Below are 25,582 nucleotides of genomic sequence, written 5' to 3'. Positions count from 1 at the left end.
GCTTTTGTGGATCTTAGTTCCCTGACCAGGGATTGAATTCTTGTCCCCTGAAGTGGAAGTGCAGAGTCCTCCCCACTGGACCACCAGGGAAGTTGCCATGAACATACCTTTTTAACTTGGGTTTTTTTGCTTGAACTAGTCAGTTGGTTCATGATTTCCCCAAAGCATGTTTCAGTTACTTTTAAAATCCCTATTGCATGGAAAAGACATCCTATATAGTCATCACCAACAGGAAACTTTATTTGCCAAGCAGATGATACAAAACAGGTAATACAAAATCTTTCATTGATTTTCAAATAACATTCAAAAGTTTCCAACAGTTAGAAATTATCTTGATAGGTTCTAACAGCCTTTTGTTTATTTTTCCTTTCACTGATAAAATGTGGTGCTGGCATTTCTCATAGCAGTGCAGATTCCTTTCCACCCCCCAGAACTTTCTGGTCTGGAGCATTTCACAGTAACAATAGAGTCAGCTGACCCTGGAGACTGGGGCACCTGGGCTGGCAGCTAGGATGAGGACCCAGGCTAGGAGGGCCACATGCTGATTTCTGCAGCCTGCAGTGGCTTGGGGGAAGCTATTCACAAGTGAAACAGGCCTGAGGACACCAGAGGGCTTGGCCTGCCTGGCTGCCACGGGCGCTGGAAGGACCAACACTGAAGCTGGTCACATCAGCTGCCTGCTTTACTAGCAAAGTGAGTTAACTTTCTCCTGCCTCATCTGCGCATGCGTGAAATGGAGACAATACTAGTACCTCCCTGGTCTTCCCTGGTGGCTCAGTAGTAAGAAGCCTCCTGCCAATGCAGGAGGCGCAGGTTCAATCCCTCGGTCAGGAAGATCCCCTGTAGAAGGAAACAGCAACCCACTGCAGTATTCTTGCCTGGGAAATCCCATGGAGAGAGAAGCCTGGTGGGCTACAGACCGTAGGGCCGAAAAGAGTCATACGCAACTGAAGTGACTTAGCATGCACGCATGCATGTGTTTGTTAAAGTTAAAAGGTCAAGAAGCTCTGGAACAGAGTCCCCAGATCACATGCTTGAATCAGATTCCTTGGTTCTGAATTCTGGTTTCTGCCCTCTCCAGACAGGGGCCATAGAAGACCCTCAAACTTTCCAGCCTCAGTTTACCGGCCCACACGTGATGATGGCACTGGTACCCATGTTAGTGACGTACAGTATAATGTAGTTTTCATAAAGTACTTGAGACATAACAGGTGCTCAACCAGCAATGACTGTTATGACCCAGCAGAGCTATGATGTGAACTGAGGGGTCCTGAGCTCTAAGCTTGTTTCCTGTCCACTGCTCACATCTCCCTCCCATAAGTCACGCCTTCCCACAGAAAACTGCTTTACCTCTTGGACTCATCTATGATTTTCTGTTTTTTAGCCGAGCTGCATGGCAAGTGGGATCACAGTGTCCTGCCCGGGGATGGGACCTGTGTCCTCTGCAATGGAAGTGTGGAGTCCTAACCACTGGACCACCAGAGAAGTCCCTTTTATGATTTATCTAAAGTCTTTCCGCTCAGATGGTACTTTTCAACCCTCCGATGTTTTTGTTTTTCGTCTTTGGGCTCCCTGGAGTGGTTTTTCTGTGCCTTTCTTTTGGCTGTACTGGGGCTTCGTGGCAGGGCTCGGGCTTTTTGCAGTTGTGGCACGTGGGCTCTAGAGCGTGAAGGCTCAGCAGATGCCACGCACAGGCCTACTGAGTTGCAGTACTCAGGCTTAGTTGCCCTGCGGCATGTGGGATCTTCATTCCCTGATTAGGGATTAAACCCACATTCTCTGCATTGGAAGGTGGATTTTTAACCACTGAAGTCTCTTCCAGATCTTTAAGAAATGACATCAAGAGTGATCAGAGCAACTGCATCAAGGGCCAGGCGTCAAGAGAAGTCCTTTGCAAAGGCACTGAGGCAGTGACCATATCTTCCCAAGCCTCAAATAAGTACCACACATTTTTCCTCATTCATATTTTATTAGGAAGCCAGATCAGAGAATTCATTAGTCATAAAACTTTAAACATGAATCACTCTTATCAAATACATGATTCAGGTGGGAACACCAGATTTTTCTTAAGACCAGGAGTAATGACAAATAGGGCATTTCATTTTACAAATATTTAATACTCATGAAAAAGACAAAAAACTTAAAAAAAAAAAAACAATTTTGTGCCAATGTTAACATCCAGGAACAGACGTACAGATAAGGTTGTTAGGGCTTAAACGTTACGATCTGCTAGAAAAGTGACACGATATAAGTCATCTTTTATTAAAATAGAATATCTTTGTCTCTTTCCATGATATACATATAGACACTATCTCTTTAAATAAATATATATTATATACTTTAAACAATGATGACTTGACAACATTCATGTGGTGCTTTCCGGCTGGGGCATTTACTTGTTAAGGAAGGCAAATACAAAAAAAATCAAGGGTCTTCAAAGTAGGAATTTCCAGGGTTTGAGAGCAGTGTCTCAGCTCTCCTCACATGAGGAGTTCTGAGTCTTCCGAGGATTCATCGGCAAATAAAAGTTCATCCGGGCCTGAGGTCCCCAAGGGCAATGTGCTGGACTGGGACCAAGAGACCCCATTCCTTACCAGCGTGTCCTCTGGTAAAACCTGGTTCTTTTCTGCTGTTCCTGAGGCAGGGGAAGCCAGAGTTGGCTCTTCCCACCCCTCATTGCCCCCATTCAGGATGTATCGTTCCTCCTGAGGTCTGTGCTCATGAACTTCCACAGTGACCACGCTGATGGTGGCGCTGGGCGTGCAGGAAGCAATGATGGAGTTGGGATCGATGCTCAAGTCCAGCTGAGCCAGTGCCGAGTCCTCGGCCCGGCCCTCCCCACTCTCTGGAAACTGCGTGTTGACATAAATGACATCGGTTTTGTCCCCAACCGCAGGCAGACTCTCTAAGAGCTTTTCTAGCTGCAGTCTCAGCACTGAAAAGGTGGGGCGGTCCAGGGGCTCAGCTCTCCAGCACGAGTGCATGATTTCATACCTGGAAGCAAAGAAGAGTGTGTGACCTCCCCAGCACAGCACCCGGAGCCCAAGTGCCAACCATCCAGTTGTCCCACTTAGGAGGGAATGGAGGGGCTTGGGGATGGAGGTGATAGTGGGAGTCAATGTCCTGGCTCCACACTTACCATCGTTCCAGGCCCTGGGAGGCTCAAGGAATGAAGTCGAGAGGAGTTGGGGTGGACAGGTGTGTGAACAATGAGGGCAGTGCTGTGACAGCAACAGGTGAGCCCTGGGCTGGGACAGCCCCTGATTTGGGGCGGCTGCAGCTTCGGGCATGTGTGGGGCTGCTACGTCTTGGCCATCAGCTGCTGCTCCATGAAGCAGACATGCACGGCCATTCACAGACACGGGGGCCCCTGCTCTTGCAAGGAAGAGTCACACGTCTCTCGCTTTAAATCAAAAGCTAGACATGATTAAACTTAGTGAGGAAGGCATGTCAAGAATGAAAGCCACGACAGGCCAGAAGCCTCTTGGGTCAAACAGTTAGCCAAGTTGTGAAAGCAAAGGAAAAATTCTTGAAGGAAACTGAAAGTGCTGCTCCAGGGAACACACGAATGATGAGAAAGCAAAACAGCCTTATTGCTGATATGGAAGAGTTTCAGTGGTCTGGATAGAAAATCAAACCAGCCACAGCATTCCCTTAAGCCAAAACCAAATTCAGAGCAAGGTCCTAACTCTCTTCAATTCTATGAAGGCTGAGAGGTGAGGAAGTTGCAGAAGAAAAGTTTGAAACTAACCTGAGGTTTTAGGAAAGAAGCCGTCTCTATAATATAAAAGTACAGAGTGGAGCAGCAGAGTTAGGTAGAAGCTACAGCTAATTACACAGAAGACGTAGCTTGGATAATGAATGAAGGTGACTGCCCCAAACATCAGATTTTCAGAGTTGACAAAACAGTCTTCCTTGGAAGAAGATGCCATCCAGGACTTTCATAGCCAGAGAGCAGAAATCAAGGCCTGGCTTCAAAACTTCAAGGCACAGACTGACTCTCTTGTTTGGAACTAATGCAATTAGCAGATGACTTTAAGTGGAAAGCAGTGTTGTTGTTTTTTTTTACCATTTCAAAAGTTCTGGGGCCCTGGAGAATTACCCTAAATCTGCCCTGCCTGTGCTCTATAAATGGAACAACAAAGCCTGGATCACAGCACATCTGTTTATAGCATGGTTTACTGAATATTTTCAGCCCACTGTTGAGATCAATTGCTCAGAGAAATAGAGTCCTTTAAAAATAATCCTGCTCATTGACACCCTGATCACCCAAGAGCTCTGATGAAGATGTACGAGATTTATGCTATTTTCTGCCGGCTAACACAATATCATACTGTAGTAATTTAGATTTTCAAATCTTATTACTCAAGAAATATATTCTGTAAAGCTATAGCTGCTGTGGATAGAGATTTCTTTGATGAATCTGAGCAAAGTAAATTGAAAACATTATTGAAAAGATTCCGTAGTCTATTGATAGAGGCCATTAGAACATTTGTAATTCATGGCAAGAGGTCAAAATATCATCAGATGTAGGAGTTCGAAAGAAGGTGATTCCAACCATCATGGATGACTTTGAGGGTCAAGGCTTCAGTTGAGGAAGTAACTGCTCCAATACTTTGACCACCTGATTTGAAGAGCCAACTAACTGGAAAAGACCCTGATGCTGGGAAAGATTGAGGGCAGGGTGAGAACAGGGTGGCAGAGGGTGAGATGGTTGGATGGCATCAGTGACTCAATGGACATGAGTTTGACCAAACCCTGGGAGCTGGTGAAGGACAGGGAAGTCTGTCCATGGGGTCACAAAGAGTTGGAGACAACTTAGCAACTGAATAACAGCAGCAAGAGAAACGACTGAAGACATGGTTGGAACAGCAAGAGAACTAGCATGAGAAGGAAGGCTAAAGTTGTGACTGGACTGCTGCAGTTTTAACCTGGCCTTTTTTGAGGGGTAGGGGGTTGCTGCACAGCATGCTTGTGTGATCTTAGTCCCCCAACCGGGGAATAAACTTGGGCCCTCAGCAGTGAAAGCAACAAGTCCTAACTACTGGACTGCCAGGGAATTCCCTGAATGGCTGCAATTTTATGATGAAATTTTCTTGGATGAGGAGATGCTTCTCACGGATGAGGAAAGAAAGTGGTTTCCTGAGATGAAACCTACTCCTGGTACAGATGCTGTTAAGATTGTTGACACGACAACAAAGGATTTAGAGTACTACACAAACTTAGTTGATAAAGTGAGTCCATCCTAAAGGAAATCAACCCTGAATATTCATTGCAAGGACTGGTGCTAAAGCTGAAGCTCCAATACTTTGGCAACCTGATGTGAAGAGCCAACTCATTTAGAAAAGACCCTGGTGCTGGGAAAGATTGAAGGCAGGAGGAGATGGGAATGAGAGAGGATGAGATGGCTGGATGGCATCACCGCCTCAATGGACATGGGTTTGAGCAAGCCCGGAAGATGGTGAAGGACGGGGGCGTCTGGTGTGGTGCAGTCCACGAGGTTCCAAGGAGTCGGAACAACAACAGCAATACCACCACCACCAACAACAAAGTTGACAAAGCAGCAGCAGGATTTGAGAGGACTGACTCCACGTTTGGAGGAGGTTCTCCTGTGGGAGAAATGATATTAAAGAGCATCGCCTGTTACAGAGAAATCATTCATGAAAGGAAGAGTTGATCGATGTGGCAAACTTCATCATCTTATTTTAAGAATTCGCCATGGCCACCCCAACCTTCATCAACCACCACCCTGAATAGCCAACAGCCACCAACATCAAGGCCAGATCCTCCACCAGCAAAAAGATTATGACTTGAGGAAGGCTCTGATGATGGTTAGCATTTGTTAGCAATAAAGTGTTTTAAAAATTAAGACATGTGCATCAGGTTTTTAGACATAATGCTATTGCACACTTAGACTACAGTGTAAACTTTATACGCACTGGGAAACCAAAAATTCCTGTGGCTCACTCTACTGCAGTACTCTGGAAGTGGACCCACAATAGCCGGGAGGTGGGCCTGTACTGGGGGAAGGGATGGCCAGGGGTACCCCGAAGGACACCTGCCGGCTGATGGGACACAGTGGGAAAAGAAAGAACACGGTGGCTTCCATGTGTCACCTGGGGCCGGGGGACAGTGACAGTGCTAATCACAGCAGCTGTAGCTGGGAGGCCATGAGTTCAGTTTAGGAATGTCCCCTGTAGGTGATGTGAGCCCCTCCCAGGGTGGCCTCTTGGGTGATGGGGAGCAGGGCCTGTAACCTGGTCATTTGGAGGCAGGGGTGATGCCATGAGAAGAGATGGCCCTCAGCAGGCAGCATCAGGGAGCAGGGCTCCAGGTGCACACTGGTATGTCCATCTCTGTGTTTCTCAGAGTTGACCGAAAAATGACCGTGCATGTGTTCTGCGTGATCAGTCATATCCAACTCTTTGTGATCCCTTGGACTGTAGTCCACTAGGCTCCTCTGTCCATGGGAATTCCTGGCAAGAATAACTGCAGTGGGTTGCCATTTCCTTCTCCAGGGGATCTTCCTGATCCAGGGATAGAACCTGGGTCTCCTGTGTTGCAGGCAGGTTCTGTACCACTGAGCCACCAGGGAAGCTATAAAATGACCAAGGGGCAACCAAACACAGGCGTCAACTTATCTCCACTAAGTTTAGACAGCAAACAGAGATGTTCAGAAGGATTTGCCTTATTTTTATTAAAACATTTTTTTTAAATTTTTGACCTCAGCACATGGCATGAGGAACTTCCCTGACGAGGGCTCAAACCTGTGCCCCTGCAATAGAAGCCCAGAGTCTTAACCACTGGACCACCAGGGAAGTCTCAGTAGGGCCTGCCTCGTTTTTAAGAGAAAAGGCCCAGATCTGGAAACACAGAGGCCTCTCTGGGGGATTCTGTTGTTCCTAGCATCCAGACTCTAGAGGGGGCCTGGGAACCATGCCTGGTTCACCAGAGCCTCTGCACACCTGCAGTGGCGTGAGGGGCCAGTCGGGCACAGAGACCAGAGTCGCTGCTTCATCCGGCTTCCCAGCCGCCCAGCACTGCTGAGACTGAGGCTCTTTCACTCACAAAGTCTCTCAGAAAACCGAAAACCGACTCAGCATTCCCTCGCCTGGCTCTGAATCATCTGAGACCACAGGCTGACACAGCTCAGGCCTCGCTGAGACCTCGCAGTCAGCTTCTCCTGGCTCACGAGAGGGGCCGAGACAGCAGCAGCCACAGAACGCTCTATTCAGTGCTGCTCCATGGAACGGTCTTCCTCATTTGGAGAAGGAAACATTTCATTCATGTGGCCATTGCAGAAACGACCATGAAACCCCAGATCTAATTAAATTAGGATTTCATGATTTTCTTTTAAAGGGCTTGGGTTTTCTGTTTCTGTTCTAAATTTTATGGATTGACAACCATAATCACCACCACCACCTCCAAGCAGAGTAAGGCTCTGATCAAAAAAGCTTCCTTTTGTTTGGCTGAGATGGGATGTTGGAGGCCCATGAGCAAACTGACAGGGGCATTCTCATGGGTGTGAGAAAGAAGAGCCAGCGTGTGAGTGTGAGTGTGTCTGTGTGTGTGTGTGTGGAGGGGTCCTGCACAGGCCCACCTGCCCTAGCAGCCCAGCAAGGCATTCCATGATGGAGCCCATGCAGGTCCCTGGTCCCGAGAAGTTCTTGTTAAACATGGGGAGATTGCCCCTCTCCTTGGAGCCACAGGAAATTATTTTTATAAAATCTGCGAAGGGGCTTCCCTGGTGGTCCAGTGGTTAAGAATCCACCTGCCAATGCAGGAACACGGGTTAGACCCTGGTTGGAGAACTAAGATCTCACATACTGCGGGATAGCTAAGCTCATGGGCCACAACAAGAAGCTCACAGTCTGCAAGGACGACCCCGTGCACCACAGTTACTGAGCCTGAGTTCTGCAGCCCACGCTCCACAAGTGGAGAAGGCACCGCTGTGAGTCGCCTGAGTGCTGCGATGGAGAGCTGTCCCCACGCTGAGAAATAAAGCCAGCCTTTCTTGAAAAGAGAGAGAGGGCACTGAATCATCCGAGTTCCCCACGCGCTGTGACGCCAACCTGTGTGTCTGTAGGACTTACAGTCCTCCATCACAGCCATGGCAGGTTGTTTTCGGAAGCCCAGCACACACCAAAACCTGCAGGCGCTCAAGCCCCTTACACCTGGCTGTCATGTGCCGCTTCTGCCTCCACCCACACGAAGGCCGGCTGCATTTCCTAGCGGTGATTATAGGCCCTGAGGGCACATGTGGGCTCACTGGAGATGAGCACACGCCGCCTGCCCCCACACAAGAGGCTTCTGGTCCCGACGTCTGTGCGTGTCACCCTCTGCACACACCCACCTGTAAGCGGCCCCACCCTAATAGCCGTGTGTCCCCAGGCCTTTGCCGGCTGCCCCAAGATGGAGAGCAACTGACTCACAGTTCATCCAGGCAATCCTCGGGCTGCTTCAGCCGGTGGCCGTGGAGAAGATAGTCATATATCTCGTGGTTCTGGACTCCGGGGTAGGGGGTCATTCCTCGTGTGGCTATTTCCCACATGGTCACGCCAAATGCCCACTGCGGACAAACCGACAACATGAGGGCTCAAGTCTCTCCAGAAAAGGTTGAATGGACTTCGTCATTGGGAAAGGTCATTTCCTCAGAGCCCTGGCGACGGCACACAGAGCCGACAATCATGTGAGGGACACGCCGCTCTCCCAGCACGGCAGTGACACGGGGCTGGGATGGCACGCTCCCCGTTTCTACTAGAGCTGTTTGGGGATGAGACAGACGCAGCCTAGCCTTCTGTCACCTCACTGCTCTGTTTCTGTTCCTACTGTGGTTGGCAAGTGTTTTCTTTTCCTGCCTGTGGGCTCAACTGTCTCCAACTCTTTGTGACCCCATGGACTGTAGCCCACGAGGCTCCTCTGCCCATGGAACTCTCCAGGCAAGGATACTGCAGTGGGTTGCCATTTCCTCCTCCAGGGGATCTTCCCAGCCCCAGGATCAAACCCACATTTCCTGCATTGGAAGGTGGGTTCTGTACCACTGAGCCACCTGGGAAGCCCTGTTTTCTGTCCCCAAATCTCTGGTTAAGGGTATCTGTCGTTACACAGCACCTTTTATACAGCATCTTGGTTCAAACAGCCACTGGATGAATTAATTTCATTTAATGTGAATCTGAAATATCTTAGTTGCAGGTGATAAGTCACTATATTGTAGCAGAGAAAAGTGGGGATAAATGAAGGGCTTCTGCATGTCAGGCTACTTCACCACAATCTAGCGTCCCACCTAGAATTAAAGCATCAAGCAACAAATAAAAGAGAAGGGTGAGCCTGCCCCAATCCTCAGTTGATCAAAGAGTAAGTTGTCCTGTGGCACCAGTTGAGGTCATTTCTTTAAAGTTGCCTTTATCTTTGCAATGCGAGGCCCCGAATCAAAGCTCTGAACATACCACGTCACTTTTACTGGTGTAGACTCGGTCTGCGAGACTCTCTATGGCGATCCATTTCACAGGCATCTTCGCGATGCGGCCCTGGCGGTAGTAATCACCGCTGTAGATCTTCTTAGAGAGGCCAAAGTCCGCCACGCAGACAGTCATGTCATCTCGTAACCTACAGAGAGAGACAGAGTGAGCTCACATCCTCAGCAACATCAGAGGCAAAGCCTCCAATCCCAGGGCCGCGACCGATGCAGCTGAAAACATTCAGGATAAGTACAAAGAGTGGGCTTCCCTGTGGATCAGCGGTAAAGTGTCTGCCTACAGTGCAGGAGACACAGGTTCAATCAGGAAGACTCCTTGGAGGAGGAAATAGCAACCCCATCCAGCATTCTTGCCTGGGAAATCTCAGAGACAGAGAAGCCCAGGGGGTCACGAGGAGTGAGGCACGACTGGGCGACTGAACACGAGTGGCCACTGAAGCCGATTGAAGAGGGGAAGCTGGCGCCCACGCCTCCTGCGTAAGCCTCATCTCTTCGCTGCGGAAGGAAAGTCCTGGTGTAGTCAGGACAGAACTGCTTCACAAGAGAGCACCGTGAAAACTCAGGACAGAACTGTATGCTTTTCAAGACTGTCTTCATGATTGCTGTTTAGTCACCAAGTTGTGCCTGACTCTTTGTGACTCCATGGACTGTAGCCTGCCAGGCTCCTCTGTCCATGGGATTTCTCAGGCATGATGAGTTGATTTATATGTAATTCTGGATCCAAAAAACCTGACGGCAGTCGGGGAGGGTCCAAAAGTCACAGCTCAGACTCCGAGCTGCATGCGACTGTGAAAATAAAAGTGTAGTCATATATACACACTATACACACACTATATAAAAAAGAGATAACCAATAAGGACCTACTGCACAGCATAGGGAACTCTACTCAATACTCTGTCATGACCTATATGGGAAAACAATGTAAAAAGAGCGGGTATGAAGTATATGTTCAACTGGTTCACTTTGCTGTACACCTGAAACTAAAACAAGATTGTAACTCAACCAGACTCCAATAAAAATTAAAAAAAAAAAAGTCACAGGGGAAAGTTTTGGAAGTCAACCAGACTCTTGGAGGCAGAGATAGGGAAAACCCTCAAGCAAAAAACCCAGTCATATCTCAGGGTGGTAGAAATTCCATCTCCAGAGCCAGCCATGCCGTCTCCCAAAACGAGCCCTCCTCTATATTAACAGCAACGTGCCACCCACCAGTCCTACAAATATCTACCACCATGAGGTCCCACTGCCTCCAGGATGGCCCAGGACGCTTACATGCAGTTTCGAGCAGCTAAATCTCGGTGAAGAAAGTTCCTGTTGCTCAGATACTCCATCCCCCGGGCGATGTCCACCATGAACTCCAGCAGAGTCTGCAGGGGGATGTGCTGGGGGCGGGAGACATGAGGATAGAGATCGCTATTATCATTTGGCTGCACTGCGCGACTGGAGGCTACTTGCTCAGTCGTGGCTGGCTCTTTGAGACCCCACGGACTATAGCCCACAAAGCTTCTCCATTCATGGGATTCTCCAGGCAAGAATACTGGCATGGGTTGCCATTTCCTTCTCCAGAGGATCTTCCCGACCCAGGAATCGAACTCAAGTCTTCTACATTGAATCCAGATTCTTTACCACCTGAGCCACCAGGGAAGCCCTGTGCAGCTTACAGGACCTTAATTCCCCAACAGGGATTGAACCCACAGGCTTCCCTGGTGGCTCAGATGGTAAAAAATCCGCCTGCAATGCAGGAGATCCAGGTTCAGTTCCTGGGTTGGGAAGATCCCCTAGAGAAGGGAATGGCTACCCACTCCAGTATTCTTGCCTGGGGGATTCCGTGGACAGAGGAGCCTTGTGGGCTACAGTCCATGCAGTCAGAAAGAGTCAGACATGACTGAGTGGCTAACACAGAGATTAAACACAGGCCATGGCAGTGAAAGTGCCAAGTCCTAACTGCTGGAATTCCTGAGAGATTATTTTTTTAAAAGGAAACCAAGTTATTTCCCTTTGAGGGGGAAAATGGTGGCTTTATTTCTTAGAAGTGTGGCCATGAAACAAGGAAATTTCCACATCACCAATGTCGGTGGCTCAGTGGTACAGAATTTGCCTGCTAAGGCAGGAGATGCAGGATACGAGGGTTTGATCCCAGGGTCAGGAAGATTCCCTGGAGGAGGGCATGGCAACCCACTCCAGTATTCTTGCCTGGAGAATCCCATGGACAGAGGAGCCTGGCGGGCTGCAGCCGATGGGGTCACAAAGAGTCAGACACGACTTAAAGACTGGGCATGCATGCAACCTCACAAAGGAGGTTTTCAAAAGGGATGAAAACACACAAACAACAAACCCTAAAACTTCTCGCAAATATCATGTTTTATTGTTTCTTCAGAAGTATTGGCAGTGAGTAATAGTCTTTTCACAAGTCATAAGGTCAAATGGGATCCTTGTGTCCTTCTGAGCAGCAGTCGGACCAAGAGCGGAAAGGAGGGGTGGTCTGGCTTCAGTGGGGGAGTGGGTGGGGGAAGGTCTAGGGTTTGGATGGCAAAAAGCCCCCGAGAAGTAGCTGTTTCCAATTATGCACCCACATCTGCTATCGTTTCACTTTAAAATGTTTTGAAAGATACTTTTCTTCTTCTGGACAGAAAGTAGGATAGTCTTTACTCCTTATCATGGGACCAAAGAACCACAAGTAAGGGTTTAGGAATTTTCATTTTTGTATCTCGAGGGGGCCTTTCTTTAAGTTTGAACAGTCTAGTGTGTATTTTTCCCCCTAGGTTGTAAAAATCAAAGCACCAAAATCTACCGTGTTGGGATTGATTTAGAGGGTGATGATTCGGGAAGACTTCTGTGTAATAATCCAAGGTTTTAATGCAATCGGAGCCCTAAAGAGAAGGGTTCACAAGTTCCTAGAACTCGTCTCATAAATGAGTCCATCCTTGACACACTCTCCCCGAGGGGCTGGACTGTCATGGCTTGCTCTCTATGGCGCTTGAGTCTTCTGAAGTCGTACTGATGAAGACACTGAATTTTTTAAAACCTTACTTACTTTGGCTGTGCCGGGTCTCAGTTGTGGTTCCTGGGACCTTCAGCTGTGGCGCGTAGGACCTAGTTCCCTGAGCAGGGATCAAACCCAGGCCCCCTGCACTGGGAGCATGACGTCTTAGCCACAGGACCACCAGGAAAACCCCAAGACACTGAATTTTTAATGATTTACATTTCCCAACTAAGACATACACCAATCACAGACTGTATGACAAAATGCTTCAATTATCCTTTACCCTTAAAGAAAATGCAAGCAACTCAGGCATGAAACCTTGTGCCTCTATTCCATATATTTGGGGCATTTGGTTTTCTATATTTTAATTTCTAGGAAAGGATTTGGCTGCTAAGAAATATTAAATCTGCTGACATTTGTGAAAGGATAATGAATATCAGGTACTATTGATTTGTGACATTTTTTTCCCAAGCACAACTATTTTATTCCTGCAGACTGTGACCAAAGGTCATGTAAAAGCTAAATGTGCGGCAAAACTAGTAAATGAGTTCAATAAAGTCGCAGGATACTAGATTGACATAGAAAACTCAATTGCATTTCTATGCCCTAAACAATGAACTGTCCAAAAATGAAATTAAGAAAACATATACAAAAGAATTAACAACAAAATACGAATAAATTCAACAAAAGAAGTGTAAAACTTATACTCTGACAACTATAAAGCAAAATAATTAAATTAGTTCTAAATTAATAGAGGTGTCCAGTGTCCATGCATCAGAAGACCAGGGGTGCTACTCATGCAAAGAGCAATGTGGCACCCGGCCCTGCTGAAGAAGCACAGTCACGCGACTGAGACCACTCGAGGAGGAACAGAAGGTTCCCAAGGACCTGACTGATAAGGCAGCAGAGATGTGAATAAAAGCTTGATTTTCTACTTTGCCTATGAAGCATTTTGTGACTTTTCAGTTTTACCTGTGGCTATAAGGTAGCAAAATATAAAAATATACCCCTTTTAAATTTTTATAAAAACCTGGGGGTTTTCATCATTGGAAATATACCTGTATTTTTGCAAACAGAAATGATTCATTAGCAAGTAAAATGCTGTGTACTTGTTTCCTTGTTATTTTTTTTAATGTTTTTAATTTTTGTTTCTTTACTTGATTTTGTTCAAGAAAACATAAGACGACAGCAGTATTTTTGGCAGACACAGACAAACTGATTCTAGAATTTACATGGAAGGGCAACAAAACTAGAATAGTGAAAACAATTCTGAAAAAGTAGGATAAATTTGCAGGAAACACATTACCCGATTTTACGACAATAAAGCTACAGTAATGTTGATGATGTGGTAAGGGCAAAGGATGGCCCATAGCTTGATGGAACAGAGTAGAGAACTCAGAAACAGACCCACACGTGTACACACAGCTGATTTTTGACAAAGGTGCAAAAGCAATGAATGGATGAAGGATAGCCTTTTCACGAATGATGCTGGTCATCTATAAACAAAAGAACGACAGGCTAAATTTTACCCCGTCAATGAGAAATGGCTCACAGACTTAAACATAACATGTAAACAAATTTTTAGAAGAAAACATAGAGGAAAATCTCCTATACCTAGGGTTAGGCAAAGAGTCCTTAGACATAACATCAAAAGTATGATCCATTAAAATAAAAAACTGATGGGACTTCCCTGGTGTTACAATGGATGAGAATCTGCATGCCAACAGAGGAGACAAGGGTTTGATCCCTGATCTTGGAAGATTCGAGGGAACTACTAAAGCCACTGAGCAACTAAAGCCCGTGTGCCACGAGTACTGAGGCCCGGGTGTTGCAGGGCCCATGGGACACAGCTAAAGCCCGTGTGCCACGAGTACTGAGGCCCGGGTGTTCCAGGGCCCATGGGACACAGCTAAAGCCCGTGTGCCACGAGTACTGAGGCCCGGGTGTTCCAGGGCCCATGGGACACAGCTAAAGCCCGTGTGCCACGAGTACTGAGGCCCGGGTGTTCCAGGGCCCATGGGACACAACCAGTGAGCCCACGTGTTACAACCACCAAAGGTGCCACACCCTAGAGCCTGTGCTCCACAGCAAGAGAAACCACCACAATAATTCATGGACCACAAGGAAGAGTGGCCCCGACCCACCAAAACTAGAGAAAGCCCGAGCACAGCAACGAAGACACAGCGCCACCAAAAATAAATGCATAAACTGTAAAAACCAAAATAGGTATGAGCATGCGACCACCACGGGAGCCAGAAGAAGGCAGGAACTCTTTCCCTTTTAGGTTCTTTCCACCATCCCTTGAAAGAACAGAACAAAACCAAGAAAAAGAAAATAAAAAAATCTCCTGGTGTTTCCATAACAAGTGCATACACTACCAACAGGGGCAGCAAGGTACAGGAGAGAAGGCTCCAGAAAATGTTCTCCGTAAACTGGTCTCAGGTTTTATGTTTGTTTTCTTTCAAGATTTATTTTGTTTTTAAAAATAATTGTATTTTATTTATTTGGCTGTGCCGTGTCTTAGTTGCAGCAGTCGGAGTCCTCACTGTTTTGTAGCAGCACATGGGATCTTTAGTTGAAACAGGTGGGCTCTGGTTCCCTGACCAGGGAAGGAACGAGTGCAGAGTCTTAACCACTGGACCACCAGGGAAGTCCCTATTTACTTTGTTTTTGACTTCGCTGCACAGGCTTTTCTCCAGTTCCAGTGAACGGGGACTACTCTTGGCTGTAATGTGGGGCTTCCCCTTATAGTGGCTTCTCTTGTTGGGACCCGGGCTCGAGGTGCCTGGACTTCAGTAGTTGGGCTCCCAGGCTATAGGGTACAGGCTCAGTAGATGTGGGGCACTGACTTAGTTGCTCCGTGGCCTATGGGATCTTCCTGGACCGGGGATTGAACACGTGTCCTCTGCACTGGCAGGTGCGTTCTCAACCACTAGACCACCAGAGAAGCCCAGGTTTTGTGTTTTTTCCAGATGTCTCGATACACTTTCGGTGAGTGGCTGTTCCGCCAGGTTCACCTGTCCCGTGGGATGAGGACCTTCCCCATGCGGCGCTCCCAGGCACCACGTTGCTGCTACTCTCTCATCGGGACTCCTTCCACCACCTCAGGCTGGGGGGTGAGGTGCTTCAGTCTCAGGGCCCCTTTCTGTTTGGTTCCTCTGTGCTGTGGGGCTTCAGGGCAAGGTTTGCCCTGTGGGGTCTCAGGGGCACCGTGGAAGGTAGGCAGGCAGGCCCAGCAATTGCTAACATGCTTTCTGATTCTGAGGACAGAGGGGCTCAGGACAAATAAAAAGATGGATGCAACCAATTCCCCCTCGGCTTCTCTGAAAAACAACTCCGTGCAACTGGGAACTAAGATGGCTCCGACATCTGGTGATTTCATTGTAAACAATTCAGAAAAGGAGACTTTGAAGGAAAGAGTCACTCTGATAGCAAGAGGGGCCCACTCAGCTCCACTCCCAGCTGGTTTCTCTCCCACATAAGATGAGAATAATGAAACCCGTGGGCAGGCCTGCTGTGACGACGGACACCCTACATCAACACCCAGGGCCCGCAGTCAGTGAGCACTGGACAAAGGCTAACGTGCCCTGCTTTCCTTTCTAGGTTAGACGCTGAGGTTGTCCTGGCCCTGTCGTGGGCGCCCCAAGTACTGTTCAAGCAGTGGGGTGATGAATTACCTTTGGTCCTGTCTCCAGTCGGGAATAGAGGAGGTAGGTATGCAGATCCCCGTATTTCATGAAGGGTAAAATCACCATGGGCCTGGGGATGCCCTGAGGGCTCATTTCTATACATACGCCTGGAATTAAAACCAGAGGGTAAGTTACAAAGAGCCCTTGTTACCAGTAACCAGAAAATGCGCTGCAGGAGCACTGGGTAATTGAAACCATGCACTCTCAAATTAACAGTTAAAAAAACAAAACAAAACACTCACAACTCACACAGTCTGTGTTCTAGAATATGGAACACACTCTGGGGTCCACTTCTTGGTATTTTTTTTCTTTCAGACTAGTGTCAATCTTTGCATGAAAGTGCTCAAAAAATTAATCAATACCAAGTACAGCCATGGAGAAGGAAATGGCAGCCACTCCAGTATTCTTGCCTGAGGAATCCCATGGACAGAGGATCCTGGTGAGCTACAGTCCATGGGGTGGCGAAAGAGTCAGACACAACTTAGTGACTAAACAACAAAAAACAAGTATAGCTGTAGAAACTCATGGAGTTTTTGTTATACTGAGTCAAACTGGGGGGTGGTGACCACAGTAGAATTCGAGGGTAAACTAGTTTCAGACGATGCTTAAATAATTAATCATATTAAGTCCCCTGCAACCGAATACTTAAAACTATTGGAAGAATTAATTCTGAGGGCCCATAGGTGAAATCCATGTCTCTAAATGTTACCAGGTATACACAGGAAAAGCTCCACATCATTTGTCACAGATGCTAGAATCAGTCTGTCTGTCACCTGAGATCAGGCTCGCAAAGCTCCTGCACATGGTAGTACAATGACTAAGCACCATTGTCCTCAGACTCTGTTGAAGTCAATAGCTACAAATGAGCAACAGCAGTTTCTTTGATACAACACTGTCTCCAAACATTAGTTTTCCCATCTCTCTGGCAGTGTCCATCATAATAAATATTGAAAATTCCCCTAAGAATATAGCATTTATCAAGTCAAAGGATAGCAAAAAAAGAAGTCAGCACAACATTCAATTATTTTTAGGTTGCTTTCCCCTTTTGGAAGAGCATCACACACCAACCATTTGAGACCAGCTCTCCATTGGGTATTTCTTAGTAAATGGTGTCACAAAACCAAATTCTCATTGTTAAATCACTGACTCAAATCCCATGAAACTGCCAACATAGATCCCAAGAAATTAATACGTTAAAATTTTTTAAAATATCTTTTCAAGTACTAATTTCTTGGGTTGTGCTGTGCTTAGTTGCTCTGTCATGTCTGACTCTTTGCGACCACATGGACTGTAGCCCGCCAGGCTCCTCTGTCCGTGGGATTCTCCAGGCTAGAATGTTGGAGTGGGTTGCCATGCCCTCCTCCAGAGGATCTTCCCAACCCAGGATTGAATCCAGGTCTCTCTCATTGCAGGCGAATTCCTTACTGTCTGAGCCACGAGGGAAGCCACATTTCTTGGGATCTATATTGACAATTTCACAGGACTTGATTCAGTTGATTTAAAAACTGTTTCTTGGGAATTTCCCTGGTGGTCCAATGGTTAGTATTCCTAGCTTACACTTCAGGGAGCAGATTAAATCCCTGAGGGGAATTAAGATCCCGTATGTCACTTGGTGGAGCCAAAAAAAGTTTTAAGAAAAATTGTTTCTCAAAGATGATCTATGGAATTTGTCTAATTTACAGCTTTACCCAACTAGCATTTGATTCATGTGCAACCTGAAATCAAGACAAATTATAGCATAACCAGCTTTCATGTCTCGTAAGTGGGGTGGTAGTGGTAGTTTAAGGGCTACGTCGTGTCTGACTCTTTTTCGACCCCATGGACTGTAGCCTGCCAGGCTCCTCTGTCCATGGAATTCTTCAGGCAAGAATACTGTAGTGGGAGAATACTGGAGGAGCCATTTCATCCTCCAGGGGATCTTCCTGACACAGGGAATGAACCCAGATCTCCTGAATTGCAGGCAGATTCTTTACCGACTGAGCCATAAGGGAAGCCCTGTAAGGACGGGGGGCAGGGGCAGGGGTAACTGAGGCTATTTTAATCCACAGCAACTTAGAATTCTGTGGACACTAAACATTCCTAAGTTCACTGGTGTCCAGGAAATTCAGGCCTATTTTTATAACCAGCTTCAGAAAAATGCAACCATAAAAAGTCTTTTGGGAGAAAAACCCAACTCTTTTTTTTTTTTTTTTTGCAGGATATTAGTTCCCCAACCAGGGATTGAACCCAGGCCTCCTGCAGAGGAAGTGCTGAGGCCTAACCACTTGACTGCCAGGGAATTCTCAAAAACGCAATGTTATGAAGTACTCTGGGTTATACAAAGCATAATGTTTATCTGCCCCAGAGATTTTTGCTTTGGCCCAGAGTATATCAGCTGAGGCCCTCTGGCCACCCAATGCTGCATTTCCCTGAGTACCTAGGAGCCGGATGACGTTCAGATGGTTAAAGTCTTTCATGCACGCGGCCTCACTGAGAAATTCCTCAATCTCTCGCTGCGAAAAGTTGTCCACTACAAGAAAAGATGGAAAAGGTTAGCCATAAGTTATTACTCAGAGAAGGGGAAAGAGGAATAGCAATTTTATTCTTTAAAAGTAAAATCAGGAAAAGGGAAAATGATAGCGACAGTAAGACTGGTTTCCAGGGACTGGTTGGTGGAGGGATGAATAGGTTGCATATGGGGATTTTCAGGAGGTGAAATTTCTGTGTCACCCTGGAATGGTGGACACAGGACATAAGGCATTTGTCAAAACCTACAGAACATACGACACAAGTTGAAGCCCAATGTAACCTATTGTTGTTGTTTACTCGCAAAGTTGTGTCCGACTCTTCGTGACCCTGTTGGACAGTAGTCCACCAGGCTCCTCTGTCCTTGGGATTTCCCAGGCAATACTGGAGTGGGCTGCCATGTCCTTCTCCTGCGGATCTTCTTGACCAGGGATCAAACCCATGCCTCCTGTATTGGCAGGTGGATTCTTTACTGCTGGAGCCACCAGGAAAGCCCCCTTCTATAAATCTAAAACCATTCTAAAAATTAAGAGATCAAACCAGTCAATCCTCAAGGAAATTAGTCCTGAATATTCATTGGAAGGACTGACGCTGAAGCTGAAACGCCAATACTTTGGCCATCTGATGCGAAAAACTGACTCATTGGAAAAGACCCTGATGCTGTGAAAGATTGAAGACAGGAGGAGAAGGGGACGACCGAGGATGAGATATATGGGTGGCATCACCGACTCAAAGAACATGAGTATGCGCAAGCTCTGGGAGTTGGTGATGGACAGGGAAGCTTGGGGTGCTGCAGTCCATGGGGTTGCAAAGAGTCGGACACGACTGAGCGACTGAACTGAACTGATTATTAATAGCGAAAAACAAAACAAAAAACAACACCTAAAATCGAATCCAACTGGTCTGTTGCAATGACTTTTGCCTCAAAAAAAGAACAGATTGCTTCTCTCTCAGCACAACTCTTGAAAGTCTGGTTGCCCAATTCTGCCTTGTGAACTGGATGCACTTGCATACCAAGTTTCTGGAATCAAGCCAACTCAAAAGAGACATTTAAAATTCTACAATTAGGCTAAGTGAAATAAGGCAGTCACACAGGGACAAATACTGTATGATCCCACTTTTGTGAGGTATTTAGAGAAGTCCATTCACAGAAAGTTGAATGCTGAGTGCTAGGTGCAAGAAGGGGTGGGGAGGATGGGGGTTGCTCTTTAATGGGTATGGAGTTCAGTTAAGTGAGGTGAAAAAGTTATGGAGGTGGATGGTGGTGATGGTTGCACAAGAATAAGAATGTACTCAATGTCTCTGAACTGTAAACTTAAAAGATTCTTAAGGTGATGTATTTTGTGTTATGTTGCTTTTTTTAGTCGCTACATTGTGTCCAACTCTTTGCAACCCGTGGACTGTAGCCAGCCAAACTCCTCTGTCTATGGGATTTCCCAGGCAAGAATACTGGAGCAGTTTGTCATTCCCTTCTCCAGGGGATCTTCCCGACCCAGGGGTTAAACCCATGTCTCCTGCATTGGCAGGAGGATTCTTTACCACTGAGCTGCTACAATTAAAATCAACCATAGGGAATTCCTAGGTAGTCCAGTGGTTAGGATTCTGTGCTTTCACTGCTAAGGGCCCAGATTCAATCTGGTTGCGGAACTAAGATTCTGCAAATCTTGCAGGGTGCACCCCCACCAAAAAAATAGGAAAAAAAATCAAACATAAAGCCGGCATGCCTTAGGGAATGCACGTTAACAGGAGTGGTGTGTTGGCTGGAGTCACGTATAACAGCATGTAGTACAGGGTCTGTGCCTCCTATGGGCTTAACATGTATCAATCCTCCTATCAAAGCAAACTCAGGAAATGTCTGGCAACTTTGCCCCAAACAACCAAGTGTGATGGTGGGCAAAACCCTCCAGGCCAGTGTAGATGAATGTGTGACTTGGAGGCCAGAGACTGGCTTTCACTCTTTGATCATTAGCATGGATGTGATTCATACACAAAATACCCTAATTTTCTATTTTCTTTCATTCTTTTCTTAAAATGTACTTTTATTTATTTTGTGGCCGCGCTGTGTGGCACGTGGGACCTTAGTCCCCTGACCAGAGATCCCTCAGGGATTGAATCTGTGCCCCCTGCCGTGGAAGTAGTAGTAGTAGTAAAGTCGCTCAGTCGTGTCCGACTCTTTGCGACCCCGTGGACGGTAGCCTACCAGGCTTCTCCATCCATGGGATTCTCCAGACAAGAATGCTGGAGTGGGTTACCATTTCCTTCTCCAGGGGATCTTCCCGACCCTCAGGAATCAAGCCCGTGTCTCGCTGGACACCAGCACAGATTCTGGAGTGTTCTAATTGGCATCTGTCACTACTTTTGTCAACACTGTATTAATAGTTCCTCCTCCTCCACACTGCAACCAAAGTGAACATTCCAGAACATCGTCCGCTCTTGTTCCTCATTTGCTGAAGACTCTTAACTGTGCTTTACCCTTCATGGGGTGGAAACAGACTTTGTGATGACTTTTCAGGCCCTTCCTGACCCAGATGCAGGCACTCTCCTCAGCTCACTTGGAGACTGTAGTTTGTGATCACAGCTCTCCTTCCTATGTCTTTGACCAAAGAACACTTCTCCTCTCTCTGAGAATCCTGCCTTCCAGGCAGCCCACAGCTTCCTGCAGACCCACACAACCACCCTCAAATGAGGAAGTGAATCCATCAAGCTAAGCCAGAATGACCCCTAGGGTCAGATGCTGCTACCAGATCCACCCTGCCTTGGAAATTCATGCCTTACTTTGAAATCAGTATCTCTGCTAGGTGACAGAGGCAGGGAGGTGGGGAGCAGACAACAAACGCTGTCGCCTCAAGTGCGTTGGGGCTCAGGGTGGGTCACCCCAAAATATGCTACAATGGAATACTGCTTATTCTGAATTACAGGTACCGAGGAAATGGCTAATGCAAGAGGGATGCTCTGACCCTCCTTTCTGTCTTCCTGAAAGCAGGAAATAAATCTCTCACGTGAAAGATGAAGGACATCCTTATCACCAGAGATAGGGAATTCAAGCTGAAGAAGCCTGTATAAACAAACCTTGATAGGTCTTTAAATTGACTGCCCCAAGCCCAAACTCTGGATTCTTCACTTAATTGAACCTCTCAAACTCAAGTTTCTTTGTCCTGTCATTTCCTCACAATTGTGTTGTTTCTCTAAAACATTTACACACTACCTCCTTTGGCAGCTTTGTAAGTCCCATTTCTATGAGACCTTCCTGGGCATGAATTAAAATTTATATTTTTTCTCCTTTTAATCTGTCCTGTGTCAATTTTATTATTAGGCCAGCCAGGAGAACTTAAGACGAGTGGAGAGGCAAATTTCCCCCTCCTTGACAAGTGTAAAGAATATGCGAAAATATATCTGCACAACTGAATCACTTTGCTGTAGACCCGGACACTGTAAACCAACTATGTGCGTGCGTGCTCAGTGGCTCAGTTGTGTCCGACTCTTTGTGACCCCACAGACTGTAGCCCGCCAGGCTCTTCTGTCCATGGGGACTCTTCAGGCAAGAGTACTGGAGTGGGTTGCCATTCCCTTCCCCAGGGGATCTTTCCATCCCAGGGATCAAACTCTTGTCTCCTGCATTTCAGCCAGTTTCTTTACCACTAGCACCTCCCGGGAAGCCCATAAATCAACACTACTTCAATAATAAATACATAAATAAACAGAACATTAAAAAAGAAAAGAATATACGATGCAGGAGCTCTCCCTCTGTGACTTGACAGGGATCATGACACATGAACTCCATCATCCATCACTGTCCTGATGAAGCACCGGATCCTGAAACAGCTGCCCACCCCTAGAACAACCAGGGTTAACTCACACTTCATGGTTTTCACAGCCACCTTCTGAGAGGTCCCATCTTCCTGATTAAGATTTCCTTCCATGACAGACCCAAACTCTCCTGTGAAATAAAACAACATCTATATTGACCTTGTGCAAAATCTTTCCTGCCCACAAAAGTGGGATAGCACCAGAGCTGTTATTTTCATGTGACCCCAGAGTGGCCTCCACACAGCAGCTGATCAGAGCTGGCCCAGGCCACCTACACTGGTCAACCCAGGGCACAGGCCATGCGCTAGCCTCCTGCCTGTCACAGGCTTGTTTGGCTCAGACTTAGCTCAGTTCATCACTTTATTAAGTATCAAAACTGATCCAGGAAACTTATAAGACAACCTGGAAATTGTTACTGACATGCATCAAGTACAAACTCTTAATACTTCTATCATTCATCCTAAGATGATTTTGACATGAAATGTGTATCTTCACTTTTGTTCCTATGTAACTTGGCAGGTGCAAAGAATAGTAAGCTTAAGAACTAGAGGAAAACATTGAAAGTGTATGGTAAGCCGACCAATGAACTGCTGCTTTTAATGAAGGAAGGGAACTAATATTCTTAAGGGGCTCTTTTCATACATGCTCCTTTCTTTCTTACATTTTATTATTTATTTATTTACTTATGGCTGTGTTGGGTCTTTGGGATTTCTCAAGTTGCGGTGCATGGCTTTCTGACTGTGGTGGTTTCTCTTGTTGCAGAGCTTGGGCCTCAGTAGTTGTGGCACATGGGATTAGCTGCCCTGTGGCATGTGGGATCTTCCCTGATCAGGGACTGAACCCACGGCCCCTGCATTGGTAGGCAGATTCTTTAACACTGGGCAACCAGGGAAGTCTGAGGCTCTTTTCATGGGTCACATCTGAGTTTCAGAAATCACTGTTTACTTTTTCATTTTCAAAGTTATAAAATAGAACTATGAATCTTTGTATTATAAGTTAAAGTCACAAGAATGGTATTCTATTTAATATATTTTTAAAAATGACTGTGAACTGCTTACCTTTTTACTCATATTTTGAAAGAGAAAAACTGCTTACCTTCACCCAGAATTTTTCCAAGAATAAGAAGGCTCCTGTCAATCACGACGTCCTCTAGTTTATTTTGCAGTTCCTCGCTGACTCCCAAGCTCTGTACTATAAAAGGAGTGACAGAACATACAGACCGGTCAGGATGCTTCCGTTCATGTGAACATAGTTAAAGTTGCAAAGTTCCATAAAAGAGTTTAACATGGTTCTTATTTAATATGCATAGCCCTCCCTGCCAAATGTCAGTAACGAAATATCATACTTAATCCTGCTGTGATTAAAGTGAGTAAAATCAATCCATCAGGGCAAAATTAATCCTGAAGGATTATAAAAATCAGAGCCATTCCCACTGGGCAGGAGCAGCAGCTGGCAGTCAGATTCAAGGAGGGGAGCTCTGCCCTTCACTTAAGAGAGTGAGGAAGACAGTCAGTCTTCTCTCTAGTATTCACCATCATCCCCTAATTGGGACACAGAAACCCCAGCAGGACATCTCCCCGCCCTCCCAGCTGGGGAAGGTGGCACAGAACCCACGGGAAACGTGTGCAGGACGAGGCACAGTCTGGTTTGCATATGGTACGGAGAACCTCGTTCTAATGACACAAAACGTGATAAGTGGAATACTTGGTGGGGAGACTGAAGACTAAGATTTCCTGTAAGGAAATCAGTGTTATCAACAAGAAGTATTAACCAGGAAAGGGAGACCAATTTGGTAACTACTGGCAAATGATTCAGTTTGTGCCACCGTTCAGGAATGAGCAAGACTTTGAAGAAAAGAAAACAATGTGGATCATTAGAAATAGCACATTAGCTCTCAGCAGAAGAATTTTACCCAAATCGTCCTCCCATCAGAGAAAGAAATTGGTCCAAACAGAAGATTTTTTTTTTTAATGCCAAGAATAGACACCTAAACCTCAAAACTTCTGGATTAGAGAAGGAATTAATAACATTCTACATCAAATGAGTTTTTGTTTCATAGCAACCTGCATTCCATCATCCTTATATTTATTTATTGTTTTGCTTTTCAGCAAACATCCAGACACTTGAATTTGATAATATTCAAACACTTTCTACACTGTTTCTGAAATTCAAGAACAGAGCTGTTTATTCCCATTCTTTGAGACTAAGAGTTGCCGCTCTGATTCAGCAAAGTTCAAACCATAATTGTCGCAAAGTATGTTAGGAAGTTGTTCTCTGACTTGGTTGCCAGGAAAAAACAGGAAATGAGCTCTGAGGTTATGACAGTTGCTTTGCTGTTTAAGTCCCTCTGCCCGCATCTTCTCCTCTCACCCTGAGAGCTCCCTCTTCCTCCCACGTTTCAAAGCACCAGGAGTCCTTAACCCCAGTACCCTTAACCCAGTCCTTAACCTCGAGTATCACTCCAGGTTTCCAGGAATTGCCCGGCAGGGAAGCCCAGGGCCATGTCGGATTCTCTGCTTGTTGCTTTCCAAAGACGTTTTGCACATTAAAGATAGACATTCTTCAACTCCTTTGGCTTTTGTTAGAAATCCATCAATTAATTTGTGGTTCTTTGCTTGTTCTCAATAGTTTTTTTTTTTTTTTTTTGGTCACACAGCATGTGGGAAATCAGTCTCCTGACCAGGGATTGAACCCGCACCCTCTACATTGGAAGCATGGAGTCGAAATCACTGGACACCAGGGAAGCCCCTCACCAATCTGGGCTTTTGCCAAAAGAGGGAAATGAAAGTCAACTTACAGGTGAGTTCGATGGCTCGCCGGCAGAAGGACTGCTTTGCCATGTAGCTGATGACCAATTCTGAATCCTCCTCTGTGAAGGCACTCCTGGGTGAATGAAAAGGGACATCTCAGACCAGAAACAGAGAGCTACCCAGGCTGGGCTGGGTCCACGACATGCTACTAGGCTGCTGCCTGCTAAGAGAGCTCTTCTAGGCCAGAAACATTGCCCACCAGGAGAAATAAGCTTCTTCCTTAGATCCATTTTAGGACTCTGTCGAGGAACCATGGAGAGTTTAGAACAACTGATAAGCTCCCAACAGCCAAAGCTGTAATAAGTTGAGCAACACC

The 25,582-nt window shown here is 46.3% G+C and overlaps 1 protein-coding gene across 4 annotated transcripts in view; it reads right to left on the bottom strand.

Annotated features, from left to right (window-relative positions):
* Positions 1 to 263: 263 nt before the first annotated feature.
* Positions 264 to 25,582, bottom strand: part of MERTK (MER proto-oncogene, tyrosine kinase) — a 122,215-nt gene continuing 96,896 nt past the window's right edge. For 2 of the 4 annotated variants that reach the window (XM_055399356.2, XM_055399357.2), the window contains exons 11-19: positions 25,254 to 25,339; positions 23,552 to 23,647; positions 22,506 to 22,586; positions 18,561 to 18,653; positions 16,133 to 16,251; positions 10,745 to 10,854; positions 9,447 to 9,606; positions 8,433 to 8,569; positions 265 to 2,994 (exon numbers count right to left, since the gene is read on the bottom strand). In XM_055399356.2, the coding sequence (XP_055255331.2) occupies positions 2,481 to 2,994; positions 8,433 to 8,569; positions 9,447 to 9,606; positions 10,745 to 10,854; positions 16,133 to 16,251; positions 18,561 to 18,653; positions 22,506 to 22,586; positions 23,552 to 23,647; positions 25,254 to 25,339 (1,396 nt within the window). In that variant the 3' untranslated portion in view covers positions 265 to 2,480. Of the gene's footprint in view, positions 2,995 to 3,139; positions 5,610 to 8,432; positions 8,570 to 9,446; positions 9,607 to 10,744; positions 10,855 to 16,132; positions 16,252 to 18,560; positions 18,654 to 22,505; positions 22,587 to 23,551; positions 23,648 to 25,253; positions 25,340 to 25,582 lie in introns of all 4 variants that reach the window. The other 2 variants (XR_008682398.2, XM_055399358.2) reach the window with 2 other exon arrangements.

Source organism: Moschus berezovskii, chromosome 11 (genome assembly GCF_049115385.1).
Source record: "Moschus berezovskii isolate FMDL1 chromosome 11, NW_MosBer_1.0, whole genome shotgun sequence".
Lineage (NCBI taxonomy): Eukaryota > Metazoa > Chordata > Mammalia > Artiodactyla > Moschidae > Moschus > Moschus berezovskii.
Note: the sequence above shows the minus strand (reverse complement) of the source record. Positions and strands in the feature narration are given on the sequence as shown.